Here is a 14,308-nt window from a genome sequence, read left to right on the forward strand (position 1 = left end):
ACCATTTATTGAACTATTGCCCTATCGAAGGACGCCTCATCTCACATTTAGTTTTCAATGATTAAATATCGCAATGCTATGGTAAACATTTTTTGTGTGTTCCAATTCTTGAAGTAGCATTGATGAGTCATAGAACGTGCATATCTAACATACTGATAGATTAGGCCAACTTGTCCTCCAAAGAGAGTTGAATTAACAGTACTGCCAAGAATTTGAAAGTATCCTTTCCTCACAACCTCGCAGACACGCTTTACCCTTTGCTGGTCTAACAAGAATTCTAACCTGTTTCATTCACATGTTTTGATTATTAAGAACAATGAACATCTTTCCACACATTTAATGGCCTTTTCTTTTCTACTGTGAATTTTTTGTTCACAGCTTTTGCCTGCTTTTCTTCTGGGGTGATTTTCTTTTTTTCTCTTCATATATTAATATTATTAACTCTCTACAGCAAACATTTTCTATTAGTATGCCATTTACTTTTGAACTATTTATTATACAGTGTCTTTGCCATCGATTAGTTTTAAATTTTTACGTAGTCAAGTCAGTGAAATATTTTCCCGAACAGCTTCTGAGCTTGTGGTCATGCTTAGAATCCTCCCAGGGAACCCACATCCAATTTAGTTTTTATGGTTAAACACTTAATTCACTTAGAATTTTGAGTATGATGTGAGATAGAGAGTTATCTTATTTTTGTTTTTGTTTTCTTCATGGCTAGGTCTTCAACCATGAGTTCTTGAAACTCTATTGGTTTGAAATGTCATCTTTATTCTAAGCTGTTTCTGTCCGATTTTATCTATCTGTTTATTCCAGCATTGACCTCGGGCTGACCTAACTACTGTTGTTCTCTGCTATGTTTTGAATTTGGGAGGACAAACTTCTTCTGTTTCCACTCTTCTTTTAGAGCTATTTCTTGGCCATCTGGGTGTATTTATTTCTGACTGTCTTTCTTAGTCACCATCTTGGTTTTCAATTATATCTGTCCCACTATTTGGCTTAATATGGAATATTTTATTTTGCAAGCAAATCTTTAATTTTCAACAACTCTTTTTTTTTTTTTTTTTTTTTTGGCTCTCTGCGTTTCTTCCACAGTAGCATGCTCCTTCCTTACTGACACCGTGGCCTCTGGGGCCAGCCCGCCCTGGAGGTGTTTTGTGGGGGGACGTCTGTTCTGTCTCCGGCCTTGCCTTCGCTCCTCCTGGTTCATGGCTTTGCACATTCCACTCGGCCCCCTCATTCAAAATGCTAGAAGATTTACAAAAGAACTAGAGTAACGAGGACCAGCAGCTGGGGCAGATTTCCCAAACTGTTAAGGTCACTCCTTTTCTCAGACCAGATGAGATGGTGACTGCAGGATGCACCGGAGCGGACTCGCCCCGGGCTGGAGTGTGTGGGACCGTCCCACGGACTTCCCTTCTGGCGGAGCGGCAGGGGCTCTCCCTTCGATGAGGAAACGAGGAAGGACTCAGCCTGGGGGTTGGACCGTTTCAGGGGATTTCGTGTACGTGCCCAGCTGCCAAGTCTTTTTGTCCTTCATGTCCCTGTGGTGGGCAGTCACCGGGGGCTCTGCCCTGCTTCCTCCCGAGTCCCCTGGACTCCGTCTGGGGCCGTCAACAATCTTCCCATTATCTCCCCAGCTGCCCCACGGCTCCGGGGGCAGCCTCTGGTGACCCTGAGCTCCCAGCCTCTGGTGACCCTGAGCTCGTGTTTCTCATTTTTGTTTTTCTTGGAGCTCCCTGGGGAAAGCTGGTCTACCCGGTGTCGCGCTGACCCGTCCCTGCGCATGCTGGCTCGCGGGTTTCCGGACTTGCCTGCACATGTCTATGCACTGCATGCCATCGGCTTTCTATCTTCCATAAATGTGACGTTCTCAGAGTTTCTGGTCCACGGACAGCACCTTTCCTTATTTCTATGGCTGGATTTACCTTTTTCAAAAAGTCTTCCTTTATTTTCATGGGGATTTGGGGAAGAGGAAGAGGCATGGACGGAGGAGTCAGCCTGACACGTTGACCCGGAGGTGAAGAGGGACCCCTCTGACCATTGAGCGGCCCGGAAACAAACCCGGAGTACAGAGAAGGGACCTGCCCCGGAGACACGGCTCCTCAAAGCCAGGGGCGAGAAGCGGGCCCAACCAGAGCGCAGTACGGCTCCCTCAACCCAAACTAAACCCTACTGGTTCCGAAGTCACCAGAGACCACGGATTGAGGGCTTTGTAAAATGTGTAGAATAAACATTGGACTCTGGGAGACTCATTTGACCTTTATAGAAGATGTCGGGGAAGCGTCTGGTCAGACAGGGAAGTAAAACTCTCAGAACTGCTCACTCTGGTGGTTTGTCAGCTCAGGGGCCTGTGGGAGAAGGGTGTACAGAGGGGAGGCTGAAGGCGCTGGGGTGGCATGTGCTGGGGGCCCAAGAAGGGGCAGAGATGACCGGGCAGAAGGGGCAGGCTGTCCCGGGGGGGTCAGAGTGGGGACATCGGGGGTCTCATATAGATCAGAGCGGCTTTGAATACACTTCTGAGAATTCCTGGGCCTCTCACATCTATGTCTGCAGCTTCATGGAAATGCACCGGGTCATTCAATGCACCCCCAGACTCAGACACTCTGAACTCACACACCTCTCTTTTGGACCCAGAAAGGCCACTCTGCTTGGCTCCCAACACCTGCCCTCCCATCCCCCACCCTGCCCAGCCTGCAAAGACCTGCAAAGGCAGCCACATTGATCTCGTCCCGTTTCGTGGCCTCCGAATACCATGTAGATGCCTCTTTCACTTGGTTCTGCAGGATGTAGAGATAGCCCAGCTCGATGGCCGCGTGGGCATTGGAGGGGGCGGCCATCATGATGCGTTGGATGAAGCTACACACTAGCTGTAGAATCACGTGGTGCCTCCCACACTGCAAGGAACAGACACACAGGGATGGGAAGACCAGTCAGTCAAGCCTGTCTAAACAAGGCCACGTCAGCACTGGGGGACACTTTGACAGGCCTCGGGGGTGCTCAGGAGAGGCTAAGAGGCACCCTATGTCCAGGCAGCTGGGTCTTGGTAGCTATTTGGCTCCCAAAGAACCTCCCACTGGTTGCATCTGTGGAACCTGCCTCCAGCCACAGGGACTCATACCCTGTCTGGCCACAGTAATTGGTCCAACCAGTCACCACGAGGTGCAGCTTGGTGAGAGCTCTTTGCGCCCCATGGTCGGGAAGTGGCCCCAAAGGCTGCAAGCGTGTTTCCCCCACATGTGGAGAATGAGATAGAGACACTCAGACACAGACGGGAGGGAGCGATGGTCGCCCAGTGGCATTCGACCCTCACAGCATGTCCTTTCAATAAATCTTGCTTTGGGGCTGAAGGGTCTGACAGGGTCAGACTGTTGGGGGGCCTGGTGTGTTCGCTCCTTGCCTGGTGTCAAAGAGGCCCCTTGGCAGGCCAGCCCTCCCAGGGCTCTTCCACAGAAAGGATACGGGAGGTGGGTACCCGGTACCTTGAGGCCAGGGCCAGGCACAGCCCTGCTACATAACAGCCATACTACCACCCTCTTTCCCCCCCAAAGTCACCTCCCACTCTAAAAGCGCTGCCAGGCCTCACCTTCCTGGTCTTGGCATCTGTGAGGGGCACCTGGGCCAAGGACACAGAGCCCACGGGGTACAGGTATTGGCCGGAGGCGGGTCGGGGCCACAGGGGGCCAGGCACCAGCCTGAGAGGCCAAGTGGGAAGCAGAGAGAGGAAAGGCAGGGTCCCCAGGGAGCCTCCACGGGGACTGCAGGGCCCCTAAGGAACACAGCGAGAGGCCGTAGTTCAGGACCCGGGAAAGAGCCTTCTTACCAGTCTGCTAACCACAAGAATTTTTTTAAGATGGAGACTTGGATTTTGCGGTTCTCTTGTCTCTAGTGCCTTAATCAGATTTCTAACATTATCGGCAGCCTGCAGAGACAAAACAGACAATGTCAAAGGCAATACGTAAAGCAGGAGTTGGGCAGAGGTTCTCGACCCTGGCTGTCCACTGTATCAGCTGGGAAGTCTTAAAGACACCCCTGCCTGAGTGCAGCTCAGGGAGTCAGACTGACCTGGGCTTGGGCAGGAACACTGTTCACCCAAGAGCTGGCACTGCCCCTCAAATTTGTGAAGAGAAGCTGCTCTTTCAGACCCACCCAGGCAGAGCCGGGAGCCAGCTGCCACTGTGCCCAGACTGCAGCCCACCAGGTCAGTGGCAGACCACCTGGGCTGGCCCAGCAGCAGATGGTTCGGACGGGTCCTTGGCTCCCAGCCTCTGCTCCACACTGGTGCCTCTCTGTCATTCCAGTGCAGCCTCCCAACAGCCCTGTAAGTCAGTGTTGACTATCCGAATTTTCCAGTCCAGCAGATGAAAGGTTCAGAAAGGTCAGGGAATTTCCCCGACGATACCCAGCCAACTAGGTGGCTTACTCCAACACCTGTGTTCTTTTTTTTAATTTTAATTTTTATTTTTTTGTATTTTTTTGAAGTTGGAAACGGGGAAGCAGTCAGACAGACTCCCGCATGCGCCTGACCAGGATCCACCTGGCATGCCCACCAGGGGCGATGCTCTGCCCATCTGTTGTGACCAGAGCCATTCTAGCGCCTGAGGCAGAGGCCATGGAACCATCCTCAGTGCCCGGGCCAACTTTAGCTCCAGTGGAGCCTCGGCTGTGGGATGGGAAGAGAGAGACAGAGAGGAAGGAGAGGGGGAGGGGTGGAGAAGCAGATGGGCACTTCTCCTGTGTGCCCTGGCCGGGAATCGAACCTGGGACTCCTGCACGCCAGGCCGACGCTGTACCACTGAGTCAACCGGCCAGGGCCTCCAACACCTGTGTTCTTCCCCCTGACGACTCCGCTACCCCCTCCCCGGGAGCGGGGAGTTCTCAGTTCCCAGCTGCGAAGAGGTGCCAGAGAGAAAGCCCATGGGGTGGGTCCACGCTGCTCAGCAAGTTCAAGATTAGAACTGGGCAGCCTTGGCTGGGGCGAGGGATCGATCCCGGGTTTGAGGTGAGGCAGCTCTGTCCATGCAACTCGCCCTCCAGCCAGGTCTTGCCCAGGGCTCTGGGGTCGCAGAGAGCCGAGGACAGGCCTGTTTCCTTGTACCTACCCACGGACAGCTCTTGGTCCCTTTTCAAGTGTTTCTTCCAAATACAGACTGTCCCCTCCGCATCACCCCCCAGCCGCAAAATCCTCCACCCAGGGCTGTGCAGAAGGACCCAGAAGTTTCCTTTTTCTGCCACGACCTCTTAGACCAGGGGTCCCCAAACTTTTTACACAGGAGGCCAGTTCACTGTCCCTCAGGCCGTTGGAGGGCCGGACTATAAAAAAAACTATGAACAAATCCCTATACACACTGCACATATCTTATTTTAAAGTAAAAAAAAACAAAACGGGAACAAATACAATATTTAAAATAAAGAACAAGTAAATTTAAATCAACAAACTGACCAGTATTTCAATGGGAACTATGGGCCTGCTTTTGGCTAATGAGATGGTCAATGTGCTCCTCTCACTGACCACCAGTGAAAGAGGTGCCCCTTCCGGAAGTGCAGCGGGGGGGGGGGGCTGGGTAAACGGCCTCAGGGGGCCGCATGAGGCCCACAGGCTGTAGTTTGGGGACCCCTGTTTTGGACACTCACTTCACCACACTCTCCACTAGGGTAGTGCGTTTATTCCAAAGGCAAGGTTTGGGCTGAAAACACAAACTCTTTTTGAAAATAAGAACCTGTCTGGGCATTGAGGTTTCCATTGAGTATTCTAGGTTTTTCTGACTGTATTGGAGGGCTACTTTGGGTTTCTTTGGAAAACTACAAGGCTTAGGTGCAAGTTTGGGACCAGGTTGTGCTTGGTCAATTTCTGAGCACTTTCAACCACCCCTACTCCACCCCACCCCCACCAAAAAGGTGTTTACTGAAATCTGAAAAACAGCCAGGACTCCTACGGGTCAGCATAGATCAAGTTACTGTAGTGCACCAGATACTGCTCCAAGTCCTTCCACTTGTCATCCCATTCAGTCCTTATAACAACCTCAAGATGGCTGGGGTTATCTCTATGTAACAAATGAGGAGCCTGGGGCTTATCCAGGTGGAGATACCCACCCAGGTGGACATGTCCATGTGCCAGAACGAGAGGCCACCTCACTGCCTGTGTTTGGAACTGTATTACCAAAGACCAAACCAGATCTCAGAACTCCTTGGCAGGGAGTATGGGGGGGAGAGGGAGGAGGGAGCTGAGATCCAGGGAGCACCCTCCAAAGCCTTGGGGGTGGAGGTGCTATGAGGGGTTCCTCCTTGGTTGTGTTTGTTCCAAGGTTCAACTTCTGAGTAAAGAACTTACTGTGGTCATGTTTCCTCCTCTTGCAAGTTCATGCACAGCTAGGACTTGCCAGGCATCAATATTCCTTTCGTCTTTCTCTAGGATTCTGCAATAGGAAGAGGAACCGCATGACTTGAGAGAGTATTTCCAGGCAAGGCTAGGATGGGGTGGCAGTGGCCACTTCTGCTCGTCTTTCAATACCCATTCTTCTCTCTTCCTAATAGAACGACCTAACTGGCGGGGCACATGGCCACCCAGGATAGAAACTACACGTCCCAGCCTCCCCTTGCGGCTCGGGTACGGCCAGCCGTGTGATGAAGTCGTGGCCAACAGGATATCTATGAAAGGGCCCAGTGTGACATCCAGTGGTGCCCTTATGGCATGCCTTCCATTTCTTCTTTCCTCCTCCCTGCTGGCTGGAATGTGGACTGTGTGAGCAACATCCTCGGGATGGCAGAGCAGAGAGACAGAAGGGGCCTGGGACCCTACAGAGCGGAGCTGCCATCCCAGCCCTGGACTACCACCCAAACTTTTCCCTAAGAGGGGAGAAGCCTTTTGTTATTTATTTATTTATTTATTTTTCCTGAAGCTGGAAACGGGGAGAGACAGTCAGACAGACTCCCGCATGCGCCTGACCGGGATCCACCCGGCACGCCCACCAGGGGGCGATGCTCTGCCCCTCCGGGGTGTCGTTCTGCCATGACCAGAGCCACTCTAGCGCCCGGACCATCTTTGCTCCAGTGGAGCCTTGGGTGTGGGAGGGGAAGAGAGAGACAGAGAGGAAGACAGAGAGGGGGGGGTGGAGAAGCAAATGGGCGCTTCTCCTATGTGCCCTGGCCGGGAATCGAACCCGGGTCCCCCGCACGCCAGGCCGACGCTCTACCGCTGAGCCAACCGGCCAAGGCCGCCTTTTGTTATTTAATTCATGTATTCTGGGGTGTCTTTGTGACAGAAGCCTATTCATATCCCAACTGACACAGACATGACATGATACCAGGGCCCAGGGCCAGGGCAGAGAAGTGCTTGCTGCGGCTAGCTGGAAAGGGCACCTTGTGTCATTGTGAAGATGCAGTTTCCATATGTGTCATTGTGAAGATGCAGTTTCCATATGTGTCACTGTGAAGATGCAGTTGCTGGTCATGTTATGGGCTTTTCAACATTCTGTTTCTTTATAGGAAACTTCATGTTTTTTAGTCTGGTCAGGGAATGGCCTTCTGTTTAATAGAGGGCTACTCCAATTAACAGGTGAAATTCCAACGTGATTGGACACAGTCCGCATTCACATTCGAGGAGTTCTAACCATGTACAATCATTGGGAAGGCACTGTGAACCTTATACATTGGGAAATGAAAAGAAAAAAAAAACCCAACAACTTTCAAATGATTTATGAACTAAAGAATCAGAATGGTTATCGGAAAGTTCTTAGAAGCAAATGACACTAAAAACGTTGCACATAAAAGTGTGCAGATGCCGCTGAAATGGTCCCTCAAGGGCCAGCCATAGAATGAAATGAGTGTATTCTAAAGGAAGACCACGAATGGATGAACCAGGCGTTCAACTCAAGGGCTAGGTGAAAACAGCAGAATAACTCCAAAGGAAGTCGTAGGCAGGAAAAAAATAAAGAGCAGAAATTAATAAATTAGAAAACAAAGATATAATAGCGGCCACAAAACTCAAAGCTGGTTCTTTTCAGAAGACTAATAAAAGAGACACATTATTTTAATGCTGATGAAGAAAAATAAGAGAGAAGGGACAAAATAAATAATACCAGGGGTGACAAGAGAAACACACCCAGAAACAGAGATTTAAAAGTGAGAGAGTTCTGTGAACACCAGTAGCTGCGAAGGCTTCCGTGAAGGAAGGTGTCAGAGTGTTAGGCTCAACCCACTGGCGCCAAAGTCCCCCTGCCTGTCAGGGCAGCAGACCCTGGGCGAGGGCAGCCGTGTGTACCCATGGTGGTGGCCAGCAGCCAGGTGCTTCTAGATATCCTGTTGGCCCAGGTCCAAGGCTCCAAAACAAGCTCTTGACCCAGCTCCTGCCAAGGACACTGGCCAGGTGTCAACAGCGAGAGGGGCTCCGAGGAGCACAGAGTCCTTGCACCTGTGCGGCCTGGTGGGCTGAGCAGGGTGGGACCACCCTCAATGTCCAGCCAGCCCCTCTCTCTGTGAGACTCAACTGGCACTGGCCTCCGGAGGAATTAGCAACTCTCCACGGGGAAGGAAGAGTTTTGTTTGCATTTTGTTTTCTTCAGAACTGTGCTGTATATTATCACAGAATGAATGAACAATTCCTAGTGAGGACTTAGTCATTCAGAAAAAAAAAAAAAGTCACGAACTCTTGTTCAGGAGAAAATGAGTATTATACTTTCATACTTTTTAGAATTACTTGATTAAAAACAGAGTTGTTTGAGTTAAAGAGATAAGCTTCAGTTATCTAGAAAATTCCATCCTTCCAAAACACTTCCAACAGACGCCTCTCCCCTGAAGGACCCTTTATTCCCATTCCCAACGGAAAGGCTTCGGGGTCACCCTCGGCTTGGCCTCTGGTTTCCCGAGTCCCGGCAACTCCTCAGACCTCCACTGTCTTGCAGAATGCCCAGCCTCAGACTAACAGTCTTCTCTCAGTCACCATTGGCCTTTCCCCCCTAACATCTTTATTAAAGTAAATTACACCCATAGGTTTAAAATATTAGATAATACAGTAGTCCGTAGTCCCCTTCACCCCACTCCTCAGAGGCGACTGCTTCTCACCCTGAAACTCTTGCTGCTGCGGGTTCTCTACAGGTGGTTTCCTCCATCTCCCCTCTAAGCAACAAGCTGATACCGCGATATGCCTGTTTTTTTTTTTTTGTTTTTTTTTGGTTTGTCCACTGTAGGTCACAGCTGCTGGCTTCCTGCCATGCCACGTAGGGCTTTCGTTTACATCCAGTCCCCTGCTCCTCCCCGTCCTGATGAGATCTGGTCAGTACTCACAACTCCTCTAGTGACAATTTTTACTTTTGTCTTCTTCCATCAAATATTCCGAATCTCCCATCACCCCACCTTGTACGACGGGAACGTATTAGTGGCCTGGTCGCCCCTCACGTGTGCGCTGTGTCCACCGTCTGCTCCCAGTCCTGCCGAGCCAAGAACAGCCTCATCTTCAGGACCAAGGCGGGCAGGAAGCTCCCTGAGTCGACGGTGATCTGGTTCACCACCTCCAGGGCTCCTGAGTAGTTCTGCTGCAGCAGGTAGTATGTGGCCTGTAGGAACGGAAGAGAGGGGCCTCCCTCAGTACCCACGAAGGGAGGAGGAGAGGGTGTCAGTGTCTCCACCAGGACAGGAACAGAGCCCGACACATGGACACTCAGTGACCAGTCCAGGTCCACAGCAGTCTTGGGACCCAGGATGGGCAAGGCAGGGGCTCCAGTAAGAGAGCTGAGCCCCACGCGAGGCCATGCGAGGGCTGTCCCCTCGGGAGAGAGCTGGGGTCGCTCGGCACTTGCCAATTCCAGAAACGGCCCATTCACTTTCCATTTGCTTTCCTGAAGCTCATCATTCAAAACTGCTCACTGGGGCCCCGGGCAGCACTCGGTGTCAGTTTGGTTTGCGGGCCACCTCCGCTACCGAGAGGCTGCGGGGCCTTTTCTCTGCTAGGGTCCACTGGGCTGGCCACTGCCGGCCACCAGGTTCTCCTGGGTGAGTCATGACACAGATACCTGAGGGGCAGAGGGCAGTGCTCCTAAAAGAACTGAACCTGGACGCTGAAAAAATCGGAAAGGCTGCTTACGTTAGACCTATAGTAACGGTCCACGAAGATACTTCTTCGAAAGAGGAGGATTCTTCTAAACAAAGCTTTGTGAATCAACATCTTCACGGCAGAGCACAACTGGAAACGATCTCAATATCCAAACAAGGGAACAATCTCAATATCCAAACAAGGGAACATCGGGTTGGCAAATGAGGTTAGGCCCATTCAATAGAAGATTGTTCCTATGGAGCCATTCAAAAGGACCTTTGCAGATGACAGCATCTTACACGAAGGAAAGAACCCACATGGTAAGATGCCCTGTGATTACAACTATATTAAGTGACAACGCTGCCTCCCACCATGCGGCAGGGGCCGTGTGATCCCCTTCAGGACCGGGAGAGTTGGCAGCAGGTGGCCCTTGGGGGAGCCTCCTTCCTGGTGCCCGGTCGGCCCAGGGGCAGCCCGCAGCCAGCACCAGTCAGTGAGGGAGGCAGTGAAGGGCTGTCCCCGGGTTACAATTCCAAGCTGAAGGGACCGAGCCCGGGGCTGTGACTGCTGTGCCGCCCAGCTGGTCCTCCACCCAGTCCTGCTTTCTCCTTCCCCGGGGTATCGGTCCCAGGGGTGCTCCCTGATAAGGCCCCTGCCTCTTAACCTCCATGGCTTCTGCTTCCCAGAAAAGGAGCCCAAGGAACACCTTGAAACCCTGCACGGAAAAAACACTGGGAGGCACCGCTCTGGAGCGTCAGCGTGAGTTGCTTTGGAGTGACAGGGCTCAGGGTGCCACTTCCATTCATCTTTTGACATTTTTAGACTTCTGTTTTTTAATGAGTCCATATACATTTTATAAGAAAGGCATATACAAACAGAAGAGAATAAAGAGGTAGTTTTTTCTATTAGTCTGATCAGTGAGGGTCATCTACCAGGTGAGGAGCCTGGAGACTGAGGGTCAGGCCCGAGGTGCCCTGGACGGTCTCTGGATCCCAAGGCCCAGGCAGGGGGACCGCCCCCCACGCCCACCTTTCCCATCAGCGCCAGCACATCTTTGGTGTCCTGAGTTCCTTGTTCCAGGTGCTGGATGGACTTCTTCACGGCATGGGGATTGTCGGAGGTGAGGTCCACCCAGCCTCGCAGCACGTAGCCCTGGGGTAAGAGCAGGAGGAGAGAGCTGAGCAGGCGCCCCACACACAGATCCCCGGGCAGCCCCCGCTCCCTCTCCCCGCCGGGCCTTCGACCCTGCTGTTCCTTTGCCTGGAATGCCCTTCCCAGCACACGGCCCCAAGCCAAATCCTTTCCCCGAACTGCCACTCAGCCTGGAAGGCCTCTGTGACCTCCCAGGCTTGGGCTGGGTCCTCCCCGTGACGCCCACAGCTCTCTTCCAGAGGCACTGTTACCTGTCTCTTCACTGCCTGTTTACGTTACTCTGGGCTCAGGCGGCCAGCCCAGGGTGCCAGGGCAGGGCCGCCCCTGCTCTCTGCGTGGGGCGCCGGGCATGTCCTCAGAGCAGGGGAGCAGGAGCCACTCTGAGCTCCCGGGCCTGTCCTCCAGCCTTCACCTGCCCAGCCTCCGTCCCCACAGGTGGGGCGGGCAGCCGGGAGGGGAGGCTGCAGGAGCCCCAGGACGGGCCTGCCCTGAAGGGCCCTCGTGGCCCCCACAGTGTTTCTCAACTCTTCCACTATTGCCCTCCTGAGCAGCCTTTTCAGACATTCTTTCCTAACCATCCCCCCCCTCCAAGAAATGCTAATATACAGATACACTATGCATGTATATCTGTGTTCCATACATAAACAGTAAGATTTTTTTCACCCTGTCCTCCCAGAACCAATTTTCACCCTGTCGGGGGTGGGGGTGATGTCGCCCCTGCTAAGGCCGAGTGGCCCGGGAGGGAGGTACCCCTGCCGCCCTTAGTGCAGACGTCCGCGTAGGAGACTGGTGGACAGGCCACCCTGCATCCCAGCAGATGGCTGCGGGGAGGAAACGCAGGCCCAGTCCAGCCAGTCCATCTGGTTTAATAACAAAAAAACAAAACAAAACAAGAAACCTGGACTTTCAGGTAAAAATCTTCTGACTCCTAAACGTCAGCAATGAATTCAAGATGTTTAGACTGTCTGCAGTGCAGGACACAGGACACTGTCTGCAGATGGGCCCTCTGGACAGACGCCGTGTGCACGGGGCTCAGTGTGGAGACGACATGGGTGGGGCCACCTGGGGACCCAGGGTCTGGTCAGTGTCGGGGGCCACCCTGCTCCGAGGTGGGGCGCTGCCTCCTTCCCCCCTGCCTCCATGCCGCCAGGGGCGAGTACCTCTCTGAAGCTGTCGTTGAACCGCAGCATGCGGTTAAGGTAATCCCTGGCCTTGTCGTGGTGGCCCATGAGCCAGAGGAAGAGGCTGGCGTAGTACAGGGCCGGCGCGCTGGTCGTTTTGCGGGTTTCCTTCAGTCTGCCCTCCAGCTCCTGAATCTCCTCTAGGTCTGCGGGACCGAGAGGAGGAGGAGTACAGGTGAGGGTGAAGACGTGTGCCTTGGTCCTGCAGGGGGCGCTGAGGGGCACTCTGGGGCTCCCTCAACCCATGAAGCTGACTCCACACCAGCCTGGGGCCTGAAAACCAGCAACCTTGGCCCCTAAGGTGAGGCCCCTATGGAGCCACAGGAGATGCCAGGCCTGGACGTGGGCTTGCTGTCTGAGAGTTTTCTTTTCTCCTGGGTGCCCAGCAGTATGCTGAGCAGACAGACCAAACTCAAATCCCCCTCCTCAGGTCCATGGTTCATTCTGGGTGGGGACATGCAGTTTGTACTTCCTTAGAACCACTCTAGAGAAGCAGAGATTAGCAGTGGAATTATTTATATCAACTTGATTGTTTTCTGACAACTTCTTGGCAAAGAAAAGCAGGGTGTTTCCCCAACTCTCGGGATCTGGAAGGAGAACCCCTCCCACTGTCAGGCCCTCTGCCTGTGGCTCCCACTCGATTAGGCCTGGGCATGGGTTCTTCCTTGAGGCTCTGCGGGGGAAGGAAACAGCGGCCACTCCTCGCAGGCCACCAGAACCCGCAGTGACCAGGGCGCACACCTCCTCCTGCAGCCCTTGAAGGGCTGTGTCGCTGGAGTGGGGCCACCTTTCCCTGGTGGGGCCAGGCCCAGCTGAGCAGAGCTGCACTCACCGATGGTTTCACAGCGCTTGTGAGCACAAATGAGGGCCATGATGGAGCACAGGGACATGTCGGGGTGATTCCGGATGCTCTCCAGGCTGCTGATGGCCTCCTGGATGCTCTCTGCAAAGACAAACCATGTGGTTATGCTCTTGGGCTCCAGGCCCAGCGGGCAGGTGGCTCCACGGCAGATACATGGCGGCCTTTACTGGGGCTGACCCGAGGCTTGGCACCACCTGGCTTCACCCGGAATCAGAGGACTAAATGGTCCAATAACCTGAGGTCCCTGGAGGCTTAAGTTTCCTGAAAAGGCTGCTGGCACCATGGTCCAGACTGCCAGGAGCTGGAGGACATGGAGCTGAGGATGTGCCCAGGAGTACTCACAGGGACACCTGCAAGGCTGAGATATTTATTTGGTTTGGGTAATTCGGAAGAAGGATCTCAAGCCATTTCCAGATAGCTGCTCAAGAGCCAATGATTACATCTCCCCTTCATGTCCACTGACATTGGCCATGGACAGTTCAGCCCGCCCCTGGCCCAGGACTACCTCCCGCATGTCAGTGAGTCAGCACCCGCTTCTCTCCTTGCTCCTTACCATACATACCTCCCCGTGCCCACACCCACCACTTCCTCCTTTTCCTGCCCTACCAGCTCTCAGCTCCCAAGCTGGGGTCAGTTCAACAATCATGCATTCCTCTCTCCACTCACTCATTGTCTGGAGGGGAAACTGAGGTGCAGAGCAGCAGCAGGGAGCCCACTGAGGTCTGAAAGTCAACTACATAGATACGGCTGGCTCGCAGAGGCTTTTGTGGATTACCCTGAGGATCTAGGCACTGAGTGCTGAGAGTTTCTGTGACTGGGGTAGAAGCCAACATCTGGGTGGAGCCAGTGTTGGTGTTGCGCTAGTGCCCAGGTCAGGAGGCCAATGATGAGGAGTCCTTACCTTCCCCAAAGACTCCATAGGCTTTAAAGAACTGCAGCACAGGGTCATTGCTGAATTTTTCCAGGCCCATGGCCGCAGCCTGCTGCACATGGCGGAAGTACTTTTCCTGGCTGTAGTAAATGATCCCCGCCTGCAGGAGGGAAGACGAAGTTGCAATAGCCCTTCTCTGTTTCTGTTCTGACCGGCTC

At 53.1% G+C, this 14,308-nt stretch overlaps 1 protein-coding gene across 7 annotated transcripts in view; it reads right to left on the minus strand.

Moving 5' to 3' along the window:
* The window catches only part of TTC21A (tetratricopeptide repeat domain 21A), a 33,155-nt gene that overhangs the window by 17,577 nt on the left and 1,270 nt on the right, over window positions 1-14,308 (minus strand). For 6 of the 7 annotated variants that reach the window (XM_066244427.1, XM_066244428.1, XM_066244426.1 and 3 more), the window contains exons 2-9: window positions 14,121-14,250; window positions 13,190-13,300; window positions 12,337-12,503; window positions 11,054-11,176; window positions 9,391-9,548; window positions 6,329-6,413; window positions 3,821-3,919; window positions 2,702-2,894 (exon numbers count right to left, since the gene is read on the minus strand). In XM_066244427.1, coding sequence (XP_066100524.1) covers window positions 2,702-2,894; window positions 3,821-3,919; window positions 6,329-6,413; window positions 9,391-9,548; window positions 11,054-11,176; window positions 12,337-12,503; window positions 13,190-13,300; window positions 14,121-14,250 — 1,066 coding nt within the window. The other variant, XM_066244433.1, reaches the window with a different exon arrangement.

Source organism: Saccopteryx bilineata, chromosome 10 (assembly GCF_036850765.1).
Source record: "Saccopteryx bilineata isolate mSacBil1 chromosome 10, mSacBil1_pri_phased_curated, whole genome shotgun sequence".
NCBI classification, from domain to species: domain Eukaryota; kingdom Metazoa; phylum Chordata; class Mammalia; order Chiroptera; family Emballonuridae; genus Saccopteryx; species Saccopteryx bilineata.